Source organism: Bombus terrestris, chromosome 4 (genome assembly GCF_910591885.1).
Source record: "Bombus terrestris chromosome 4, iyBomTerr1.2, whole genome shotgun sequence".
In the NCBI taxonomy this organism is placed as follows: Eukaryota; Metazoa; Arthropoda; class Insecta; order Hymenoptera; family Apidae; genus Bombus; species Bombus terrestris.
The window spans coordinates 18,483,357-18,507,764 of NC_063272.1; the positions used below are offsets into that span (position 1 = coordinate 18,483,357).

Here is a 24,408-nt window from a genome sequence, read left to right on the forward strand (position 1 = left end):
GCTCGGACCGTGACAAGTTCTTTTATTGTAGAAAATGAATCGAATGTATCGTGAGAAGTCGTTGCGTCAACTTTACCGAGAGTTATTTGTTTTGTGGATGGAGCAAAGTCCAGCTCAAATCGGGGGAACAAGGCAATAGTTGGAATGGACGAAGAAAACATGAGTATAATAATAAAGAACGTCTTCTTGCCGAACAAAACGTTTATTCATCCAGATAATCGTGGACAGCTCGTTTGAAACATTACTCCGTGTGATTAACGAATGGATTAAATCGGGTTTCATAAATTTATCAAATCAGTAGAAATGATATAATCGTCTGTTTTAAACGTCTAACCGTGAATCAGAAAACAAATTACATCGATCCAGATAGTAGGGCACATAGCCAACGTATCGAAAATTGTTGGCACGAAACTAGAGCTAATATTTCAGGATATGGAACCCGAAACGGACATTGTACGCATCGGTTACGCGGCTGAACTGTTGTTTCGACGACAACACGGCTTCAACGTGTACAAGAATAGTTGCATTTTTTGACACAATGACTGAAATTTTTCCAATTTTTATCAATAGCAATTGAGAATAACGTTTAAGCTTATCTCATATATTTTCTGCCGCTTTGCCGTCACTTGTTTCGCAGCTGTTGCCGCTCACCGCTCGCCGCTCTCTGTATAATCACGGCCTTACGCACGAATAACAAGTGCACAGAGTTCGATGACTTCGACATGAAGATTCAAACGTATCCTTCGAACGTTTGCGGATACACCCAAACATATCCCAGTTCTTTCAGTTTTTTCTTCGCATTTTAGATCAGTCTCGTAACTCTCTGTATCCGGTTTTGCCATACATCCGTAAATGGTAAGCTCATGACCATCTTCGACACCCACACCCAAACTTTTCTCTCTCTCTCTTTTCTTTTTCTCTTTTTTTTCATCCAGAGGGGAAGAAAGAAGAGATCGAACATTTTCGTTAATAAACGATCGTTATTATTTAACACGTATACAAAGGCTGACGAAACAGGTTGTTCGAACATTTACCATTAGCGAGTAACATCTCAAATGTAAATTGAGAAACGTATGTAGAAAACATTGACGATATTACAAACATATACTTATCAAAACAAAATAGTTTGCACGTTGAAGGAAAACAATTACGATTTACGAAAGACTTTTAACCTTACGATGGCTTTTTATTATCTAAAAAGGGAGATGAAACAGTTTATGCGAATCGTCATATTCTTCTAATCGTATATCGTGCAAATAAATAGTATAATTTTATCGTACGATTATGACGATTAGTTTTATAGTGAATTTTTGTAAATATCAAAATTGATGATTCTTTAGACGTGGCCCTTTTGTACTAATACAATTTGAAAATGTTTTATATAATACATAAGAACATGAACAGCGTCTGTAAATGTTGAAACATCTTCGTAACCGAGATTCGAGATATATCAAGGTATTAAAGTATCGATATCTACGAATAAATCTATCCTATGCGCAGAAACAAATTATATTTTTGCTTTATAATCCTCGTATGTTATATTCATGGTTTTCACGGTTTTCTCATAGGCATCGTTACCTTCTTTTCTACATTTGCTTTTAGCACCGTTGCATAGTGAACGCAACGTGCGATAAGATAAGTAGTTTATTGTATGTTACATGAAATTTTCCATCTCAATAATTCAAAAGTGTATAAAGAATCGATTGTTTCGTTAATCCTACGTTATAATTCACGTTTAAAAACTTGTTACCGCTTCGTCGTATTATTCGTTGGAGAGAATAGCTCACGATTAAACAGTTTATCCAACACTTTCGGTTTGTCGTCTTGCCCGGTTCCTACCACTTTTACATCGCTCTTTGAAAAACTCCCTATTAGTCTTGATATAGCTTTCGTACGAACCATCCGCTCCAGCTACCTTACAGATAGCTCGTTTCAAACGCGTAATCTACGCGCGCTCGATCCGTTCACTTTCGACGTTAAGTCCGTCAACGATAAGAACTTGAAACGTAACGAGTCACTCGAAGCATTCTATTGTACACACGCGGCGTTCGTCGCTAAGCCCGGAGAGAAAGCCCGAGAGCAAGGAAAAGGAGAAAAGATAAGAAGAGAAAGATGGAACGGCAGCGATTACCATAGCAGCATTGCATAGGGGAAAATGACAGCAGAATGAAATTGGCAGGAAGGACCACCGGAACATGCAGCGTGAACAGTGAATATGCGTGGGCAAGCGATGTAAAGGATCCTTTAAATGCCAATGCTCTCGATCAGATTACGTAGAAGAAACGCGAGTTTACCTCTACCTCCTTCTTCATAGCCGCCATGTTTCGCGGCTGTTGCACGCGACTGATGGACCGGTTGCTTGAGTCCTCCTGCTCGCACTCCTCGATATGGCCAGCTATGTATAGCAGGTCATTCTGATCTTTTCTTCGATCTGCCGTCTGTACAGGGTGCGTCAAAATTGTACGCCTTGGTGTGCTGCAGATCGATGTAAAGAGTTGCCGCGAAATTGACCCCGACCTTGAAACTCCGGATCGAAAAGTCAAATTTCTTCTGATTCTATCGTGTTCTACTGGCCTTTGTAAACGTAATTCCGATCGATGCGGTAACTTTGTAATGGACCTTTACTAAACATCGTTTTCTTTTTTTTTTTTTCTTTTTCTTTTTGCAACAGAAGGATCGAGCTCTGATTCACGATTCCCTTTGAATGCTCGCTCCTTGCGATCGATAGAACACGACGCGAGTAAACAAACTTGGCCTTCTGGCCTTGAATTTCAAGGTCAAGTCAATCGCGCTATAATCTTTTCAGGTCGATCTTTGTCAAACCGAACGTGTAGAATCACGCCGTATCGGTCCTGACACTTTCTTTCTCAACGCTCTCTACACGTATATCGCATATATGTACGTACACTTTTAAAGTTTTAGTTCAAATCGTTGGAATTTCAAATTATTTAAACGCGCGTGTATTTCAGATATTTTCTAAACTTTGTTTCACATTGATTACGGTGTTCTTATTTTATTCCCTTCATTTGTTTTCTTTATTGTAATTTCGAAATTTCGAATATCTGCGAGTTTATGATTTACAGAAATTTTCAACGAACGCAGTATTTAGTTTCGTTGCTTTTTGCTTTTTGCTTTTTGCTTTTTGGTAGACTTGGCCTAATTATAAGAGGAAATGGAAACGTCTATTTCTTGACACAACAAAGATGCAGAAAATTTTGACGGGTCTTGGTTAAATATTATTTCCTCCCTCTTGGCATGATAAACTATAATATATTTATTAAATTACTTTCTAAAGGAAAATACATCTGCTTCGAGAGTTGCCGTTAAAAGTTATTCTCGCGGATTCGCTTTACATTAACACAGTCTTTGTGAAAGAAAAGTATGATTGGTTAGCGTGTTTGAGTGATTCTCCTTGTTGATCCTGGTATCCCTAATGACGTATTAGATCGTTGCATATAAAATGGCCCATTTAAAATATATCGTTAAATAGCAATAAACATTTAACGCATTATCGAATAGTAGTAAATAAGACTTTTTATTACGCGCGAAAATTTAAGATTTAAAACCAACCGAATACAAGATCGACGCTTTAATTCTCTCTTTGATGCTTTTACATTATTTCATCACAAAATGAACAATTATGAGACAGGCATGAAAGAAATTCATGGATTAAAATCATTTGAGCAATACTTTAATACGAACTTGCAGGTCGCATCTGCAAGTCGCATGATCATATACATCATAAAGTTGGCATCGCGAACGTAACCTGATAATTTGAGAAATATATGTTGGAAAATATGAATAGCAAAGATAAATCACCCGACCGATTAAAAGAAGATTATCGACAACAAAAAAAAGAAAAAAAAAAAGAAAAATAGAAAAAAGGAAAGAAAGAAAGAAGAAAAAAAAACAAAAAATAAAAGAAAGAAACAACAAACGAAAAAACGCCGAGGAATGCGTCCTGTTACACCGCGAGCTGTATATTTGCCAAGTATGCGGTAACATCTGCAGAAAGATTTCGAAGATTTGAGGCACAAAAAAATAATCTGCAGAGTTATTTACATCGACAAATTTGCATGATTAAGCAGCCCAAAAAGATGGGTTCCTTATTGAAACAAAGTAAGAATTTCCTCGATCTCTATTGGAGGAAATTTCGATAGGGATTTAATATCAAGAAAATGATCGTTTCATTATTTGATACGCGGTTACTTATTTCAATATTTAACAGACGAAAGATACCAGATCCTTAAAAATTCGAATAAACCGGCAATCTCTACTTCGGTAAATGAAATCGAACCTTTCTCGTTGTCCTATTAATTCGGATATACGAGGTTCCGCTGTACTTTCTACAAGACATTTATGACCGGAAGAAGAGTAATACATAGATGGAAAAAGATAGAAAAAGATTAGAACTAGAAAAATATCGTTACGAAGGTCCAGTACGTTAGGATATCAATTAACTACATTATATCTTCCGTTACATTGGCGAACCAAACCACTAAATCATTAAGATAAATAAAAAATAAAGACACGAAGAAACTATTATAGGTATGCATCAAAGGAGAACTAAATTTAGTAAATAACGTAATAACAGATTAAACGGACAGAATATTGTCGCGCGTGTACTTAGCCCTGAAAAAGTCGCGATCCTTTTCTTAGATAGAAAAATTCTATCCTAGATAGTAGCGTACGTGAAAAATACAGTGATTCCGATTCGTACTACACGTGTACAGTGCTAATTTTCACATAGAAATTATACGAATTTACGAAAACTGTTAATATTATCAAAATAAGTGAAACACACGATATGATTATTCGGCAAAAGGAAAGATAAATATATATATATATATAAAAAAAAAAAAAAAAAAAGATTCAACGAAAAAAGTTTATAATAAAATTATTTCGATAATGACTTTTTAATAAACGCTAAAATCTGATTTGAAGTTAATCAGAAACAAGTTTAGGGGGTCAAAAAGGGAAGAAAAAAGAAAGAAAGTTCTTGGTTATTCACACTCTGTCAAATGTAAAAATTGCGTACTTTTGTCGAAACATCGTTAAATACAATAACAACTTCCTAATAGCAAACTTTTCGCAATATTACTCGACTTGATAATCTCGATAATATATTCAAAAGTCATCGCAACTAAATCCTTTTCTGCGAATACGTATCGAAAAATTGATTATGGCAGGAATGTAAAAAGTTAGTAATTCGATAAGATAACGAAGCATTTTATAAAATAATAAAATAAGCGGAATATAAATAGGTGTAAATCCTTCTGGCAATTTAATTTTAATTAAACCCTTTAATTATATATATTATATACATATATTAATTATATATATATATATATATATATATATGTATATATATTTTTTTTATACATTTCAAATATATTTTCGCGTAAGATGGCATACATTCTTTCAGTAGCCATTACAACATTTCTGCGAATATTTCGTTCCATAGCGTAATAGTATTAATTTCGTAACGAATACTACAACATAAGATACACAGATGTATAGTCTTTTACGTCTGATTTCGCGTGATTAATGTATAGAAATTGAATGTATCATATCAAATGGCTATTCTTTGCGAGTAAACTCGTTCTAAAATTTACCTTACTTTAATGTCTAGAATAAATAAATCAAGTCAAACGGTTAAATATATATCGATCTTGCGAACGTCGCGATTGATTCGTCAGATACATATTCTATAACGATTCCTTATCTGCTTACTTCCGTTAGGAATATTTTTGAACGTTGCAAGTTCAATTATTTGCAAGTGTAATAAATAATTTTCTGATAAAGCGTTTTCAGTCTCTTCGATGTCGATGTATGTAGGCTTTCGCGTGACCGATTGTGTATATATCGATAAAGATGATTATATATGAATATAGAAATACGAGTGGTAAAACGAATCGAACGTGCAAATATATTTGCAAATATAGTTTCAAAAGTAACAGTTGTATTGTACATATCGACGGACGAAGGAAAATCATTTGAATCGCGACTTTGATTCTACCCAGAAAGGTAAAACCCAGAAATATAACATTAGAACGTAAGCAAAACATATTTGACATGCGAATTTTAAGAATTTTAAAAAATCTTTTTGCTGTAACGGGACGAATTGCGAACGTTAAGAGGTTAAAAAAGGGAAAAGGTTTTATATATTTCTATACGTTTAGCAAACGACAAAAGATTTAATATTGTAATAGTTTACTTCAAGTATATGTAAATATAAATAGATTAATCTTTGTGTTATACAGGGACTGCCGATATCGTCCCATTATGTCGTAACGACATACTTGAATCTTGATCTTGTCCCGCAATAGTGAAAACGTATCGAGTTCAAACATTTCGATCGATAAATATTGCTTTCAATAAAATTCTAAACATTTTGGCCATTTCATCTGCAAGAGCCTAATAACGCATATTTTACGAAAAAAATGGCAGAGTTACAGCCTTTCAAGGCGACTGTACGAGGTAGAACACTTTAGGCGACGGAAATAAATACATACCTGTATTTTCATTTTCATTTTCATTTTAATAATACTTTGAATTTCACTAACAGAAGAACCATTTTCGTTTTTCTCTCACGCTCTTATCCTTTTAGAAGAGATTAATCCATCAGTTTTCATTAATTCGCCAATTAGAAAATGGTCCACCTTCGATTTGTAATTGTTGACAATCTATCCGTCAAATCCATATATATTTGTTTATTTTGTCGAATCTTTATATACGTATATTTGTTAGACGATTTTCTTCCATCGTGCTTTCACTTCTTAAATTAATCAAATTCGAACGACGTGTAGTGCAAATGCTTTGAAAATCGATGGAAAGTCGTCGTAAGGCACGTTGTTGGCAATTTGTCTTTTACGCGAGCACGATCGATTGAGAGATTGCTCTCGTTGGAACAACGTTCATAAAAATAATTCGCCAACGATCCTCGAACCGGTGCTAAGGTACAAGGAAGGAAAAACATACGATTCGAATAACGAATATAAAGCGATCCGTTTGATTCGATCGTTCGTCCGTGGATCTCTGGAAAACAGAAGTAGGTGGCACCTTTCCGGTGAAAAGTAGTTTCTCGTTGCCTTGAGAATCGCGCTGGTTTCCGTGGCTCTCCGAGGCAACCTGCAAAAACGATACAACTGTAGAATATACATAAAAGGATAATAATAAAAAAGATGCGGGATGAGTCTAGTAAGTAGTAGTGGGACAGACTAAAACCGCGAACTGCATCGCCGAACGAACGAATATGGCCTATCTATCTGCTATCACTACGGCTCCCGATCAAACTAACGAAACGGAGTCACCTACCAAGTCATCGGATTGACCACCTGTGTACTCTTTAAAAAGCCTGCCAGATCCATTTACATTCTGAAATTGTTGTCGGCATCCGACCGGCGCAACGTTATGTATCTATTCTTTGTCGATTCTTCACGCGTATCCTATGTCATAGGTTCTCGGTTAGTTTTCGAAAATAGCCTATCGATAGATGGATTCGAGAGCAGGAAAAACAGCTTGTGTGTGCGCGCGCGTCTGAGAAATCTTTCATACAAAAGTCAGGATAAGTTTTGAACGGCAGTATATAACGTCTATACTATGTACACGCAAAGCAAGAAGGCTGCAATATCGATTGGCCTGCTGCGTCGATGGACAAATATACCATCTGTATTCTTTCCTTTTACACTTGATGTTTCACACGCGTTGCTTTCAAGATGATGCTGTTATTTCGAACTAAAACTCAACAGAACGCAGCCCTCTCGCGTGCGTGGCTGTTAAACGGCCGAAAATAGGAGGACGTGTGTTAATGTCTAAAGCTTGTTGCCGACAAATTTATGCCCTCTGGTCCCTAATTTATGCCAGCAGATTCGTATTGACAGTATCAGCTACAAGTGGCCGTATGACGTCACATATTCAAAGGCTTTATGTAAAACCATCGAGCAACTAGGACAGAATTTATATATGGCGACTTAATAGCATTTATCGCTATACCGCGGATGTTTACGAGTTTATGGAAAGTTTAATCTATCGAAGATCGATATCCCGTTAACGCACTATTGTATTATTCACAAGTTTTTTCCATCAATCTATCCATCAATCTTTTGTTCGAAGCGCGAAACGCAACGTGAAAAGATGTAATAATCAGTGGAAATAAAAGGAAATAAAGGTAAATGTCACGTTATCGCTTTCTTTTCGTCAAACGTTAGCATTAACCACGATACATCTATCTCCTAGGGCAAGAAATCTATCGCTATGCCTGATAGCTCAAGACGAGGTTACTACGAGTTTGTCACGTAAACTTGAGACTTTGATTAGAAAAGAAAAACAGGTTGAGCCGTAACTCAACTATTAACTTTCTTTTATAGAACTTTATTACAAATACTACGATTACAATGATTTTACAGAGATAGAATGATACCGAATCAGAGAAAAGCTCAAGTCTCGGCTTATATGCGTTTTGGTTTGGGGATGTTGAGGGGATCGGTGTAGTTTATGACGTGTAAAAGAGTCCGAAGCTCGGGGGTCGATGTCTTATCTCTGCTGTAGATTGAGACGTGGTTGATGTCACGCGTTACTATTTGTCTTTCGATACAACTATATTATTTATACAACCTTTTATTATTTCTATTAATGCCTTAAGGTTGTAATAAGGTAATATTATATTACCGATCCGCTTGTACACGGCCGTGACTGAATACGTAGTTTCGGGATCCTGATACGTATACTTGGATGGTACATATCATAGGTAAATATGTGTACGCCGGTACTCTATACTTGAATACTCGAAGTACGGCAATACCCTGATTTCGGGTACCCGCACATCCCTCTACACGATTCAAGTTTGCAAGAAGAGCGCTTCGTGCAATTTCTATGAACGTTCGCGTGTGTACGTCAAGGATACGCGTTTCCACTTTCGATATTTCCTTTATTTCGATTATTTACAAGTTTCCCATCGTCATCGCGACGTTGACACGATTCTGAACAACTTTCTCTCACGTACGTAATCACCGCTCGGACCTAGTTCCGAGATATTCGTGAAAAACCGAAGAAAACTGAAAAAGCTGTCGTTACTGAACATCGAATCCTGCCTATACGCGTGAATCTGGAACACGGTCGCAAGCAGCGGTGAATTTAACCCTATTATCTAATTCAAGCTGATAATCATTTATCGGCTGCCGAACTAAACCAAATTTTAACGAGTTTCTGCCTGGCTAAATCGATGTTTGTTAAACCAACAGGAAATTAATATTTACAGTTCATAGATCCTTTCGTGTCTAAACATGTCAGAATTCTGAAACGGTGAATATCAACTTTGCGAGTACTAATCGAAACACGCGCGATGCGATGGCAAATCGAAAACTGCCTTCGAAACTGTCCCATGGTAAACGAGTCTCGTTGGAGGATTCGATGTTTTTCGCGGTGTTCTAAAAAACGACTATATACGCGTTGAATCAACAAGCAAGCATGGTTTTAGCGAAACTAAAATTTTGATGCCAGTCTTTGCACGCTAACAAACGTATCGTATGTAATTCTGTTAATCGCTTAGTTTTCATATATCTTTTTCTTAGCGTCAAGATGCAGTGAGCGCACCCGTTGTCGATGCGCTGCAACGATATTGCGAGCTAAGTGTGGAAGGTTTCAACAAACGGGACGATCCTAGGAGTCGGTTTAGGAGTAACGAGGTTGATCAACTTGCGATTAACTTGTCGATAGGGTGGTGAGCCTCCTGTTACGAGCTGCGCACGTTTCGAACAAGTCTCAAGCCTATACGGAACATGCGAGTACAATAAGAAGACAATAGCCCGGAATCTGTGGCATAAGCGTACAACTTGGTTCCGTGGCTATACACCTCGAGCAAAGCGTAAGTGATTTTGAGTTAATCTAGTTTCTTAGTAAGCCGAAACGTTAGTAACCTAAATAAATTCCTTTCACAAACGCTACGTGATAACGATCGTGTCGTAAATATCATTCGTTTTACATAACCATCATTTTGACTATTTATTTCTATTTATCCTGCTTATTACTTTCCCGTACTTGCTATTACGCTATAATCAAGCTTAAGAATAGGTTTTCACGCCGAATGACTGACGCATTCTTCACATTCTTTCCCGAGTATCGCGATGCAAAATTTCGTAGTTGTTGTAAAATATAACGAAATATAATATAATAATACACAAATAAAATAATATTTCGTTGAGATAAATTCTATTCGCGTGTAATTATTTCAAGTGAAAACGGCGTCGAAATGACTCGACACGAAATAAAACTATTTCTTCCGCGTTATTTCTAAAACGTAATCGAGTATTTCTAATAAGTTTCAATGAAATATCTATTATCATAATATAATATATATTATTTCAAACAATTATTTTCCGTTGTTCGTTGTTGCTATTTTATTTCGAATAGAATTTGCCGAAACCGTCCGAGACGTAACTAGCATTTACGAACGTAAACCTTTTCTTTTTCAGATGCAATAAAAGGACAACGTATTATCCTGGGATAATATAAACGGAAAATTTAAAAATCTAAGGAAACGATTTTAACGGCACGACAAAAGATACTATTGTATAAACTCACTTGGATCAGGCCTCCTGTAGTTCCCCTTTGATCCCGGGCACACTGTGATGATGTCTCGAGGCGAGTTTATTCGCCAGCTCGTGCATCACATCCCGGTATATCACCGTGTCCAAATTCTCGCCGAGCATATAGAGAAGAAACCAATCACCGACTTTGCTCCGCCGAACTATCGTTTCCACGGCTTCTCTCCTGACCAAACGAAACCGTAGTCGTAGAAGGTATACTCTCGTTCTTGGCGAAAATATAATTACGATCTAAAACAGGTACGAGAAGAAGTTGAGAATGTCGAAGGTTAACTGTCGCGAGTTATGCGCGGATATTCTTTGTCGAGATAACGTAACCAGCCACCCGAAGTGTAATAGAGAGCTTCTCAAGCAGCAACGTAGAAATGCTGCGAAATATAATTATCGTAGTATACGATAGTGTTAGCAAAAACTAGAGAAACAAAAGTTGGAAAAATGCCGAACAAATGTAAACTTTGAATAAAGATAATATCGAAGGATCGTTGCTATATAAATTTTATGCAGTAAGATATTGGATATATCGAGTATGTGTAATCAAGTAACGTAGCTTGAAAACCTGATAGAGTTCATATCTAATACAGTGTGATACTAATGTAAAAATAAATTGTAAAATGAAGAAAATAATAGCCGAGCGTGTTACAAACGCGTTTGTTTTTTAAATTTTACTACCAATTTAACAAATCGGGGGTCACCCGCAGGAATTTCCACCACCATTATCTAATGGTTGGGCCAGGTATCGTTCATCCGTTTCCCACCGAGATCGACCCGGCCCGCTCGCAATTCGCACGCACACGGTACCGTGTGAGCGTGCGAGCGACGTCTACGAGCATGCCGATGGGGCCAGGGGGAGCCTTCGTTGCGCTCGATGACCCTATCGGCTATGCCTATCGGCTATGCCCATCGGCATGCATATTCCACAACTATAGCCGAACTCTCGATCGCGTCCCGTCTTCGGAACGAGGCATTTCTCTCATCGTCTCGCAAACTATTTAGAATCGTATGGAGAAGGTGGAATTGGTTTGGAGAATCGTTGAAACCACGAGTTTTTCGTGGTACATTCTGTATGTTTTTCTCGCGGACGGATCATCGTCTCGGGACTAGTCCACTTTTCGAATCGATCAGCCGGTATTCCTTTGACTGGATATTTATTCAGTCGGAGAATCTGTCGAACGTTTCGATGATATTGATCGATAATACATGGAATGTTGCAAGTTTCGTTGCAATTTTTCCCACCGATAAATAAATTATCGTCTTTTTCACTAAATTTAACGTACACATAATCCGAACAATCTGTTATCCGAGTACAATATCTGCTATCGTTATACGTACGTTAGAGCGTAAACAGAAAATGAAAATGTACGTTTCTCGTTTCTCGCGTCGAAAATTTGTGCAGTTGATTGAAACAAACTAACAATTTCTTTGATCTCCGTTCGAACGAATGAAATTTAATACGAGGAAGATGATTATTTGGTTATCCAACTATTTTTGCCTTCCTATTACTACTCTCGATATAGGAGCCTGTACCGTACATGAAACGGAAAAGAGTCGCTTACCCTGTATAAAATCGTGACGAAGCTCAGCATGCCGAGAAAGAGGAACCAGAACCAGAGAAACACGTAGATCTTCTCGTTGACGACGTTCAACGGCAGTATGCAAACGGCGTCGTGCCTCTCCACCTCTCCGCTTACGCCGTATTTGTAGAAGGTGCACTTGGTCATTCTAGGGAACACGTAAATCATCGGATCGATCCGGTCCTCCTGATCCGACTCGAGGAACCTGAGCACGTCGATACCGAACGTCAGGAACGCACCATCGAAGAACCGGTTCATCAGGAACATCTGACCTGCTCAAATTCAAACGCTTCGTATAATTTCTATCGCCATGGATTCGCTCTAAATATCGAGTAGGCATTACGCTGGCTAGAAAAAGTATTGCCACATCAGCGTATTTATCGTAGCGTTTACGCTACTAATAGCGATTAATTACACCCAACTACGATAAATTTCGTACGACTCGGAAAACTTTGTACTACGAGAATAAGATGTAGCGCGTATGATAAGAAAACGATTTATTAGAAGATATACGGGTGTGTACCAGTACCGTCGTATGTGCCGTATGTGCCGTATGTGCCGTATGTGACGTATGTGACGTATGGTATTCAATAGTGGCGAGTAACAGCCGCATGCGTTTAGCGGTTCCGTTACGTCGAGCGGCAGCAGCCGAGGTAACCGTCGATATCGAATCGCCACCGTCGCGTGTTTTACCAAACTGTTTCGCTTTTTCTGCTAGAAACGAAACTACTTTATCGCGTGTCACAGCAATCTCAGACTTTCTCCTAGGCGTCTGGCTCCTTAAATATATATTGAAAAACGTAAGGAAAATATTTTTCCGCGTTTTGGCTGGCCTTCTCGCTTTCATCGTTACTCGAACATATTTCAATGTTTCTAATATAACAAGAATCGGTATCGTTTTATTGAAAAGCGTCGACGGAATCTTTTCGTGTCAACGGTAGCAACCGATTATGACGATCGCGACGATCGCAAGTGGCATGTAGAGGCATAAAATTTGCGATTCTTTTAAAAATCCGTTTTTTTTTTTTTTCTATATCTGTGGCTTATCAGCTCAGGCCTATCAGGCCTTGGTCAGTCTATCGACTGTTGCAAAATTAGACACCCGACCAATAGCATTGTCCGTCAAAGTTTTCCACGATAAACGTGTAAATATTTTTCTCAGTCACCGTATTCATACGTATTCATACTCTCAGTACCGTATATCTAGTTAATAAAAGTTACAGTCGATTACACGCGGAATAGAATAGCTCTTCGGTGATTTTCTTCGTCAAATTTCCAAAAAATGAAACAATCACCTCCTCCTGCTTACCGGAATACCGCAATCGTAACCTGAATTCAATCGAAGAATTTTACGAATATCTTGAAATGTAAGACCGGGCGGCGATTATACCTATGTAATTATACCTATGCAATTGCCAATTCGTATTACCAGTATCCCGATTGTTAGAGAACGTCGACAGCAGTCTGCCAGGAACAAAGTGGTCGTTGAAGAAAAGCGACAGACAATTACACGCGTATATCGGTCGTTTAAGTGTGGCATACGTGGTCCGTTGTATCGTTGCCAAATTTCATCGTGAATCGTTCGTTCATTCACCGGTTCTTCTTTACGCCGCTAGGACGACATCTCGCGAACAAGCGCAAACGAACAAGACAGTACGCAGGGAAACACAAACGAACGCAGATGAACTTAAACGAAGACGAATAAGCACGAACGAACTCATAGTTGCGCGCAAGATCCGACTTCTCCAATGTCTGTTGCCACCGACCTGGGGATCTGTCCGACCCAAAGTCCAGGTTCCACTGTACTATCGTCCGTATTGCACGATCATGAACGAACATATTTCATTATTATTAACTACTATTATCAACGAATATATTGTCGATGATTGTTTGTTTGTTTGTCGACTTTGCATACAGAAAGAAAAACTGGCTACCTTCCTCCGGCATTATTTATATACCGTGATAATTTTGTTTCCATGCGAACGAAAAACGAACAAAACATTCCACTTATTTATCGCATCTTTCGTACATACCAATCTATAATTAAAAGAACACGCCTGTAGCACGATAACCATATATTTTCATAATTCTATAATTATCTATAATATATTTTCGGTAATTTCAGTAAATTTCTGTATAATTCATGCGATCCGAACCGACAAAAAAAATGAAGCTGAGATAACAATCGGAACAACATGGAACGCTATCGCTGCATAGATCCGTATCGTCGGGCACGCTTCTGAAAGAAGGTAAGGATGACAGCGTCAATGTCGTCAATGACGACAACGCTTTATTATACGATTAATAATACAACTAACAACTACTAACACGACTGTAACATATTGTAAATATCGTAAATAGTCAATAGTCAATCGGTATTATTTAGTACGCAATAATGCTTTACGTCTCTCCTTTTTCTACAATAGTTGCGCATTCCTCATCTTATATTTTTCCCTTTTGTATCGTTTCTTTATATTTTTTCCTTTTTCAGGGTCCATAACTGTTACAACCAAAATGTCATGAAAAAGGTCACAGAATAGCAATTATCTTTCCGATTAAAATGTTTTTTGTAACAAATAATAATTATATCTGGACGAAAAATCTTTTTCATTGCCGATAATCGTTATCGATGTAGGAAATTTCGCTAGTCGATAAGCAGTATCGATGAGAGAAATCGTATTTCGCGCATAGTAGCTATCTATGTTTGGATTAGGTGTTTGGCTTTCAAGTTTATGTCTTATCGCTACGAAACCAAACTTTTCCTTCAAATTACCAACCACTAACGTCAAACTCGAACAAAAATTATTCGGTACGTCGATGACAAGTGGCAACAGTGCGAATTTTCAAAATATTTGTCCTTCGATAGAAAATTATATTTGTTGATTTTTCTGTTAAATAATTCCAGTTAGAAATCAAGTATCAATTTAACAAACATACGTTTCTTCGAGTTTTATACAGATCGCCTTTCTCTTTACGTGTCTTGGATGATCGAATGGCAAACGATAGTTTACACCATTATCAGCAACCAAAACACAATTTCTCTCGATAATCGTCGTACGATAACCGTTATACGTGTTGGATCTTTTTATAAAGAGCTTTTATACTCTTTCTTTGCTCTTTCGAGGTTCTGGGGTAAGCGCCGCGTACGCAGGGCCGCTTACCGTTAGATACCGAAACACGTCGATGCCTTGTTGTCCGGTTCGTAGCCAGATCTCCTTCGGACAATGCCCGATTCTTCAATTCTTTGGCAATGAAACGTCTCGTCGGATCGCTTGCCATAGGTGAGCTATCTCACGAATCTTTCAATTCAAGTATTCTGCCGGGGTGCTTATCGAGTCCATGGCCCACTCATAAATCAAGCTAACGCTAAATACCTATTTAGCTAATGCTATCTGCCATAATCTCCTTGAGATGATGTTTTGTCGCTAACATACGTATATAATGGAAATTATTTCTAAACAGAACGTTTAACGATCGAAATCCTTCAATTATGTGGTTTTTTCTTCTTTCAAGAACTACGATTCCCTTTTAAATTATCCGTTTAATGTCCTCAACTTTTCCATCCGTGATCGTTTTGTTTCTTTTCTTCGTTTCCTTTTTCTTTCTCTTTCTCTTTTCTCTTTATCAAACGCATCTCGTGTTCTGCCGTTGCGAGTACGTTGAAAATTATCGACACTTAACTTTCGCTGTTCCGCTTCTATCAATTTGATTATTACTTATTACGTTTGATAAAACTGTTGATTCAAAGTTACCGAAAATTTATCTACATTTCTGCTCGTTGACCGTTTACGACCGTTTTCATTGCAAGTGTTAATAGACACGTAAAAAAAGATATATATATATATATATATATATGTCGGAGATGAAAGAACGCCGGAGCTCCTCCTTGGATTCGCGGGAACACCGCAACTCTGTAACTTAGATTAAACAAATGCCGCTCCGATTGTTCGAGATTTATGATCATGAGCTTGGGCTCGAGGCGACAATCAGTCGCCGAACGTAGCCGCGGTCAAAGGGATGAACGTTTTATCTAACAAAGGCACAGAGTAACTCTATTCCTCTCCTTAAAAGAAATAGTCGTAGCGACACGTGGCAGTAAATACTTCAATAGTTTCTATCCCGCGGCCCGCCACACGCAGATTTCGTCCTCCGAGTAAGATGATCGCCGGGTGTCGGCATGCCTTTGTGGCGTATGTTTAGCTAACGTGAGGACCCGCTATAGATCTTAAGATTTAGTCAAGCGAAGTCCGTCAAATAGACTTTGTTGCAACTACGGGAAGATAGGAGAAACCTATCCTCCACGAGCGTTGCCCCCCGTCAACAACCTCCCCTCAAGGGCGGCCAGCATCTCTTTCAAAACGCCGATATGGAGATCGACCAATTAGCAATAGCGCTAATTTCCCTCACCTTTGGAACGAAAGCTTTCTTTGACGAATCCGAGGATCTCATGTCCTTAGACCCACCCATTATAGTTTTCCTCGACGGCATCGTCGAGACGGAGAGTCACTCTCCGGTACGATCTCGACGACGATTCAAGTAACTCTCGGATACGTAGTGATTGCCCCACGCATTAACATTGAGTACAACTTAGACGCTAAAGAAGCGTAGAGTTCGTCATCCCGTTGACCGTGGATTCGTTATTGAGCCTAGGATCATTGTCATTAGCTTCTCGAGTATCAATTTATCGCGATTACTTGTCCAATTCCAACATGGTCATGTTTGCACTAGTAAATATCTCCTCTACTGCATAGTGATCACGTCTAGTGTCAATAGGAATTCGTTTACGCCCTTAACCCTAACTCTAATCGTATCGCCAACCCGACATCAGAAGTGGGATCAGTGCCGATTATAACAGTGTTAGAACTTACGACCATCGTGCGCGAGTAACCCAGTCGCTAGTGCAAAATCGAGTGTGAAACCTAACAAGTTTTCGCTACCACGTTTTAACCCTTAAAATCGCACGTTCCGACCCCGCTGCACGGGGCGCAACTGTCAACCTGATTATGAAAGAAAACCATAATTTCAATAACGAGTGGCGAGTCGACTTCTACGTACTGGAAGCATCATCGGGTAGATCAAGTCATCTGGGTGAGTCGTTTCCATTTTACTCGGATTCGGGAGCCGAGCGTTCACTAATTAAAGAGTCCGTGGCCTCGAGATTTCTGGCAAAAGAATGACTGACATATTAGTAATGCGAGGGGCAGGAAATACTTGTATTAAACATACGCCTCCCATTTGTTCATCGTGTGTATTAATGATTTTTACATCGAAGATAATTTCTCATGTCCTTGCTGATAGTTATCTAAAATATGATATCGCGATTAGTTGCGGAACTCTAAGTCTGGGTTTTGACGTAACATTACACAAAATAGCCTCGCTATGTGTAAAACAAAAATAATTAATGTCTGTAATGAAACCACTGCAAACGAGATTGTCGTTAATGAAGCTGAAACTGATGTACATGGTAATAATAAAAGTCGATCAATTTCTCTTCTCGACAAATTCAAAGATTCATTCGTTACGGATTCCCTACGTATTCGCGTAAATACAGGCTGGTTAGAAATACGATTAATTGATCCTAACATCACCGTATGAGGAAGTCCTTATAGATTTAGTGAGGAGGACCGAAGAGCGGTACGTGAGAAAATAAGCGTTTTAATTAAAGCAAAGAACATAAGGCCTAGTAATTCGCCATTCGCGAGCCCTACGTAACTCGTGAAGAGAAAAGCGGCTCAGATATATTACGAGTGGATCCCCGAGAACTAAATCAAAGTACCGTCGCGGATCGGTACCCTTTACTCCTTATTGCGGATCAAGTCGCGAGATTGCAAGAGGCGAGATATTTTATTAGCCTGGATATGGCCAGCGGGTTTCACCAAATTCCTACTTATCCTAATTCAGCGGAGTATACAGCGTTCGTTACTCCCGACAGACAATATGAGTAGATAACGATGCCGTTGAACTGAAAAAATTGCGCCGTCCGTCTTTCGGAGGGCCATTCGCAAGGCCCTAGGCCACCTCGCTCATTCGTACGTTGTTATTTATTTCGATAACGTTCTAATTATTGCCGACTCGATAGATCAAGCTTTAGGAAGATTGAACACCGTATTAGATACCCTCGTAAAAGCAGGATTCTCTGTTAACATTGCGAACTGTTCCTTTTCTAAAGACATCGGTGCTCTATTTGAGATATGTAATTCATAACGAAGAAGTTCGTCCGAACCCGGGTAAAATACACACCTTAAGCTCTTTACCTGTGCCAACAGCCGTCACACAGTCCAGGCAGTTCATAGGGTTAGCTTCGTACTTCCGAAAGTTCATCCCTAAATTCTCACAGGTGATGAAACCCCTGTATGCGCTCATCTCAAATAACAGAAATATAACTTGGACAGATAGGCACGAGAAAATAAGACAACAGGCAGTTTCCGCCCTGACCGACGCGCCGGTGTTAATGATATTCGACCCCAATTACCCGATAGAACTACATACTGACGCTAGCTCGGAGAGTTACGGGGCGATTTTGACGCATCAAGTCGAAGGTAAAGGCAAAGCAATAGAGTATTACAGCAAAAGAACTACCCTCACAGAATCTAGGTATAATTCCTACGAACTAGAGACGTTAGCAGTCGTAAACGCAGTCGAGCGTTTCCGTCACTATCTACATGGATGGGAATTTCTTGTCGTCACGGATTGCGACTCGTCGAAAGCGTCGAGTAATAAAGTACATTTAAATGACAGGGACCATCGGTGATGGGCCTACTTGCAGACTTTTGTTTTTTGACATTATGTATCTGGAAAGTAAACGGACAGCCCACGTAGATTTCTTCTCGCGAAACCCCGTAGATTTAGACCACCGTAAAATTGATAAAATTGCGGAGAAAGAAATCAATCTGGCCGAAATATCGGAATACTGGCTACTAGTCGAACAACGTCGTGATTCTCAAACCTTGGGAATCGTCAAGAAATTGCAAAACGATGAGCTCGCGGAAGACATCGCGAATACATACGAATTACGGTCCGATACTCTTTACCGTAGGATACAAAGAAAAGGCAGGACTCTCTGTTTACCTATAGTCCTAAGAGGTTTTAGATAGTCTGTTATTAACCATGTGCACCAGTCAATTATGCACTTGGGTTGGGAGAAAACGCTCGAGAGACTGTACGAGTATTACTGGTTCGAAGGGATGGCGAAGTACGTTCGCCGATTCATTGAGAACTGTCATGCTTGTCAAGTTTCGAAAGCTAGTTCAGGTAAGATACAAGCCGAACTACATCCTATACCTAAGACCAGCATACCCTGGCATACGGTCCACATGGACATAACAGGCAAGTTGAGTGGTAAAAGCGATTCAAAGGAGTACGTCATTGTTTGATCGATGTGTTCACTAAATTCGTATACCTGCATCGTACTCGTAAGATAGATTTCCGTAACACCATTAAAGCGCTTAAACCCGCTATATTTTATTCGGAAGTCCCTGCCGGATAGTAGCAGATCAGGAAAGATGTCCTAAGGGTAATGAATTTCGAGAATTCTGTGAAAGCAAACGAATTAAAGTTCACTCGATAGCGACCGATGATAGAGCCAATAGACAGGTAGAGCGTGTTATGCGTACATTGAAAATACGTTCACGACAGTAGAAACGACCGGGCGGCCGTGGCAAGACGCGATTGGGGAAATGCAGCTAGCGTTGAACTGCACCGTCAACCGCGTGACCAATTCGAGTCCTTTACAACTACTAATCGGTAGATCGGCGAGACCGTATGACCTATTGCTACCCGACAATATCGAAGAAAAAGAAGTCGATATCTCCGATGTAAGGCAGCAGGCCGTACAGAACATAGAAAGTAACGCCCAATACGACAAAGAAAGATTTGATAGGAACAAAGCTAAAGTGGTTAGGTTTAACCTCGGCGACTTCGTACTACGCAAGAACGAGGAAAGAAACCAAACCAAGCTAGAGCCGAAATTCAAGGGTCCATTTGTAATAACCGAGATTTTGGAAGGAGATAGATATATTCTAAAAACGCTAGACGGCAAACGATCGTATAAAGACAGTCACGACAGATTAAGAAAAATGCCGGACAGTCGCGTTCCCGCTGAGTTGGACGTCGGTAGTGACGGCAATAACAGTGACCACGACGACATGAGTGCCTCGATCTCGGAAGATCCTTAGCACAAAGACCGTAGCACCTTACGGAGTACGTTATGAAGCTCGGTAAAGGGGCAAGTGATGTGTTCACGCGCACCATGAGCTATAGAGTTGTGAAGCTCGGTAAAGGGGCAAGTGATGTGTTCACGCGCACCATGAGCTATAGTGTTATGAAGCTCGACTAAGGGGCAAGTGATGTGTTCACGCGCACCATGAACTACAGTGTTACGAAGTTTGGTGCGGTCGTGCGATCTAGAAAAACGAGATCCATTGGGGTACGAAATCGAGACTGGTCCATTTTGCCGTTATGACCCGACTGATAACCCACAGGATGCAACTAGCACTTCCGATACTAATTACAACGTTACTAATTCATGTTCTCTTCTATTCCTTTTGTTGTCAAACCCCCGAACAAAACTTTGTTGTTACACTGGACCCTCAGCTTATTTAGACATTAAGTTAAATTTTAAACAATGTTAATTGTACCGAGACTAACGTTAAGAAAACTCAATATTGTAGCTACACCCGAGGACGTGTGATAGTCAGAATGGCCGTGTCGGAGATGAAAGAACGCCGGAGCTCCTCCTTGGATTCGCGGGAACACCGCAACTCTGTAACTTAGATTAAACAAATGCCGCTCCGATTGTTCGAGATTTATGATCATGAGCTTGGGCTCGAGGCGACAATCAGTCGCCGAACGTAGCCGCGGTCAAAGGGATGAACGTTTTATCTAACAAAGGCACAGAGTAACTCTATTCCTCTCCTTAAAAGAAATAGTCGTAGCGACACGTGGCAGTAAATACTTCAATAGTTTCTATCCCGCGGCCCGCCACACGCAGATTTCGTCCTCCGAGTAAGATGATCGCCGGGTGTCGGCATGCCTTTGTGGCGTATGTTTAGCTAACGTGAGGACCCGCTATAGATCTTAAGATTTAGTCAAGCGAAGTCCGTCAAATAGACTTTGTTGCAACTACGGGAAGATAGGAGAAACCTATCCTCCACGAGCGTTGCCCCCCGTCAACAACCTCCCCTCAAGGGCGGCCAGCATCTCTTTCAAAACGCCGATATGGAGATCGACCAATTAGCAATAGCGCTAATTTCCCTCACCTTTGGAACGAAAGCTTTCTTTGACGAATCCGAGGATCTCATGTCCTTAGACCCACCCATTATAGTTTTCCTCGACGGCATCGTCGAGACGGAGAGTCACTCTCCGGTACGATCTCGACGACGATTCAAGTAACTCTCGGATACGTAGTGATTGCCCCACGCATTAACATTGAGTACAACTTAGACGCTAAAGAAGCGTAGAGTTCGTCATCCCGTTGACCGTGGATTCGTTATTGAGCCTAGGATCATTGTCATTAGCTTCTCGAGTATCAATTTATCGCGATTACTTGTCCAATTCCAACATGGTCATGTTTGCACTAGTAAATATCTCCTCTATTGCATAGTGATCACGTCTAGTGTCAATAGGAATTCGTTTACGCCCTTAACCCTAACTCTAATCGTATCGCCAACCCGACATATATATATATATATATATATATATATATATCCGAGCTGGAATCTCGGTTCACCTGTCCGATAACCCGAATATTTCTCTTTTTACATATGGAAAAATTGCATTCTATATTCGATACTTCTCCTTTATACTCGTGTATATTTAACTTTCGCAACTTCCAAAAGAGTTAACAAAAAAGCTGCCCCTCGACATTGGAAATTCAAATTGTCTAATTAGCTACAAAAGGACGACTCTCTAGTGAAATTCTTACTTTCTCCGCACTATTTACGGACGAAGCAGATGTTAAACGATTTGCCAACTTAAAAATAACTAAAGAAGGCGAAGACTAAAGTTTATTCGTTCGTCAAAGAGACGCATGGTACGTTGAAGATGAAACGGTGCTTGGGCAAATATTCTTGGAAAACTTTCACGTGTCGAAAAGAAACGAATTTACCGATTCGGTATATTTAATAAATATACCGTACTCGAAATACTAGTACTAGGAAACAGCGTGGAGTTTGAAGAAATTGCATGTATATGCATGCATACACATATGCATACGTGTGTATATGGATAAGGAAAGACAGCGGTAGTGACAAAGATTGTTAGAATCATCTTCTGACGCTACTATTCACCTTTATCGCCGATACCGAGCTAACTTTTCCATAAACGGTGCACAATATCTCCTCCGCCATTAGGTTTAACGTCGTAATAGGGTCATTTTTTACTTGCAGATTGATATTCTTTCCAACTGTGACATAAAATATATATGATTTTGTTTAAAGAAAACAAAGTTGACGTTGAAAGTTTTGAAATCTCTCTAGACGAGATGTATAGAAGAAATGCCGTTACATCGCCTCTGGCCCTTTCTAAAACCACGCGCCTATTTGTACGTAACAATTTTTCATCGAACGCATAATTTAAAAGTTATTTGAGGTGGTTAAATTGAATGAATTACCCTTGCGTAATCGATATGTAAGTGTTATAACGAATACAATGGTGTGTAAATACTTTTTGTAGCCAGTCTCTGTACACATTATAGATTAAAGCGATTAATTTCCTACATATATACCTATTATATTATATATAAATTTTGATTTAGTCGTACCATTATTAAAGTTTCTTAGCACGAAAATTCTTAATCGTTTCAGCCATTTAAGCAGATGATCTAAATAGTCTGCGATAGCTGGCAAGGAAAAAGGTTGACGAAGAAAGAGGAACGCTACGGTATGTATCCTCCACTAAGCGTACTGCTCTTAAACATCACTCGATCTTTTATTAATTTCACTATATTTTATTTTCACTATTAAATTATCGTATTCTCAGTTAGTTAGACCTTTAATACGTTATATCTCTGACGACGGAAAGCGCATGGGCGCAGAAACGTCGATGAGCTTTCTTTCATATTTAATATTATAAATAGCCAAATCTCATCTCATCGATTATTACACCTTATTTATTTGTATCCTCCTTTAAAAGCTCTTTGAAAAGATCGAACGGTTCATTAAACTACGTGACATTTAAATACGGGAAACATTCGATAATTACACAAGAATCGGCAATTTTTCCGATTAAAATGTTTGTATCGTGTTCGTTTTCACCAGAAAGATACGTTGGTAAACGTTTAACTTGGAAAAAAAGGTTAAAAATAAAAAAGTTTTGCTTTTGAATTTGTATCTAGATACATTGTCTCAACGATATGCCACATTCTTGGATCATGTTACATTGCTAGATCGCAACGGGTCGTCGTGCTTTCCGGTGCGTCAGGGGAATCTCCTTCTCCTTCCTCCCCCACCCCCACCCCCACCCCACTCCCCATCGCTTACGCCTTGTGGGGATGAGGACTGTACAGTTCTTTATCATCTTTTTACATTCATTCTTTATTATCGAATGTTTCCTGTACGTATTCATGCCATCCCATTAATCAAGTATTAAAACTAGTTAAAAAACAAACAATACACGTCCGAACAGGATTGATTTTCTTTTATAATTCTGTTCATCGTTTCGAGAAATCTCTATGTAGAGAATTGCGCATTGTTTAGACTTTAGATTATGTTTTTCAGAATGCTGCAGAATGTTTGCTGTAGAATATATGTAATTACGTAACCAAGGGAGTGCAATAGAATAGAGTGGAAAAGATATTGTACTATTGGTAGATATGTAAGAAAAGAATTAGACATAAGTGATTTAAAACCGAAGGTCCGTCCAAAGCCGAAAGGCACGGACTAAGAAATAATAAATAAAAATAAATACGTAATTACGTGATATTTAATTCTATACCGCACATTACCCAGATATTACTGTTTTCCCATCTTTTCTAGTTTTGTTTATTACTTGCATTGCGCGTGCGTCAATCGATTCATCGAAAATTATTTCGCACTAATGCTGATTCTATTAATTTCTAATATGTGTACATGTATGTATATAGCCCCCCGCCCCATTCATTTCACAAGCGTGCACAGCCGCGCATACTCACTCATCGTATACACGTCAATAAGCTAAGTTTAGTTTGAGCTATGTAAAAAAGCCGGTTACTGCACAATGCGTAGAAAGAAAATTGAGATCGGTAGGGATCAAGTCCC

At 39.2% G+C, this 24,408-nt stretch overlaps 2 protein-coding genes and 1 long non-coding RNA gene across 12 annotated transcripts in view; 2 read left to right on the forward strand and 1 right to left on the reverse strand.

The window, feature by feature from the left end:
• LOC110119237 overlaps nucleotides 1–11,247 on the forward strand; it is a 66,489-nt gene extending 55,242 nt beyond the window's left edge. For 5 of the 8 annotated variants that reach the window (XR_007223879.1, XR_007223881.1, XR_007223878.1 and 2 more), the window contains 2 exons: nucleotides 9,573–9,865; nucleotides 10,473–11,247. Coding sequence is in view for 3 of the 8 variants with exons in the window: in XM_048405321.1 (XP_048261278.1) it covers nucleotides 9,718–9,865; nucleotides 10,473–10,507 (183 nt within the window). In the remaining 5 variants the exon portion in view is untranslated. The remainder of the gene's footprint in view (nucleotides 1–9,572; nucleotides 9,866–10,472) is intronic. The other 3 variants (XM_048405321.1, XM_048405320.1, XM_048405322.1) reach the window with 1 other exon arrangement.
• The window catches only part of LOC100648671 (innexin shaking-B), a 29,491-nt gene continuing 11,279 nt past the window's right edge, over nucleotides 6,197–24,408 (reverse strand). For both annotated transcript variants that reach the window (XM_003394762.4, XM_012307752.3), the window contains exons 3-5: nucleotides 12,158–12,447; nucleotides 10,582–10,835; nucleotides 6,197–7,131 (exon numbers count right to left, since the gene is read on the reverse strand). In XM_003394762.4, the coding sequence (XP_003394810.1) occupies nucleotides 10,587–10,835; nucleotides 12,158–12,447 (539 nt within the window). In that variant the 3' untranslated portion in view covers nucleotides 6,197–7,131; nucleotides 10,582–10,586. The remainder of the gene's footprint in view (nucleotides 7,132–10,581; nucleotides 10,836–12,157; nucleotides 12,448–24,408) is intronic.
• On the forward strand, nucleotides 13,800–24,024 carry LOC125384984. 2 transcript variants are annotated; one of them, XR_007223889.1, is made up of 4 exons: nucleotides 13,800–13,969; nucleotides 14,301–14,424; nucleotides 22,978–23,053; nucleotides 23,890–24,024. It is a non-coding gene; the product is annotated as an uncharacterized LOC125384984 (long non-coding RNA). The 2 variants fall into 2 exon arrangements; XR_007223888.1 differs by having other exon boundaries at nucleotides 13,800–14,424.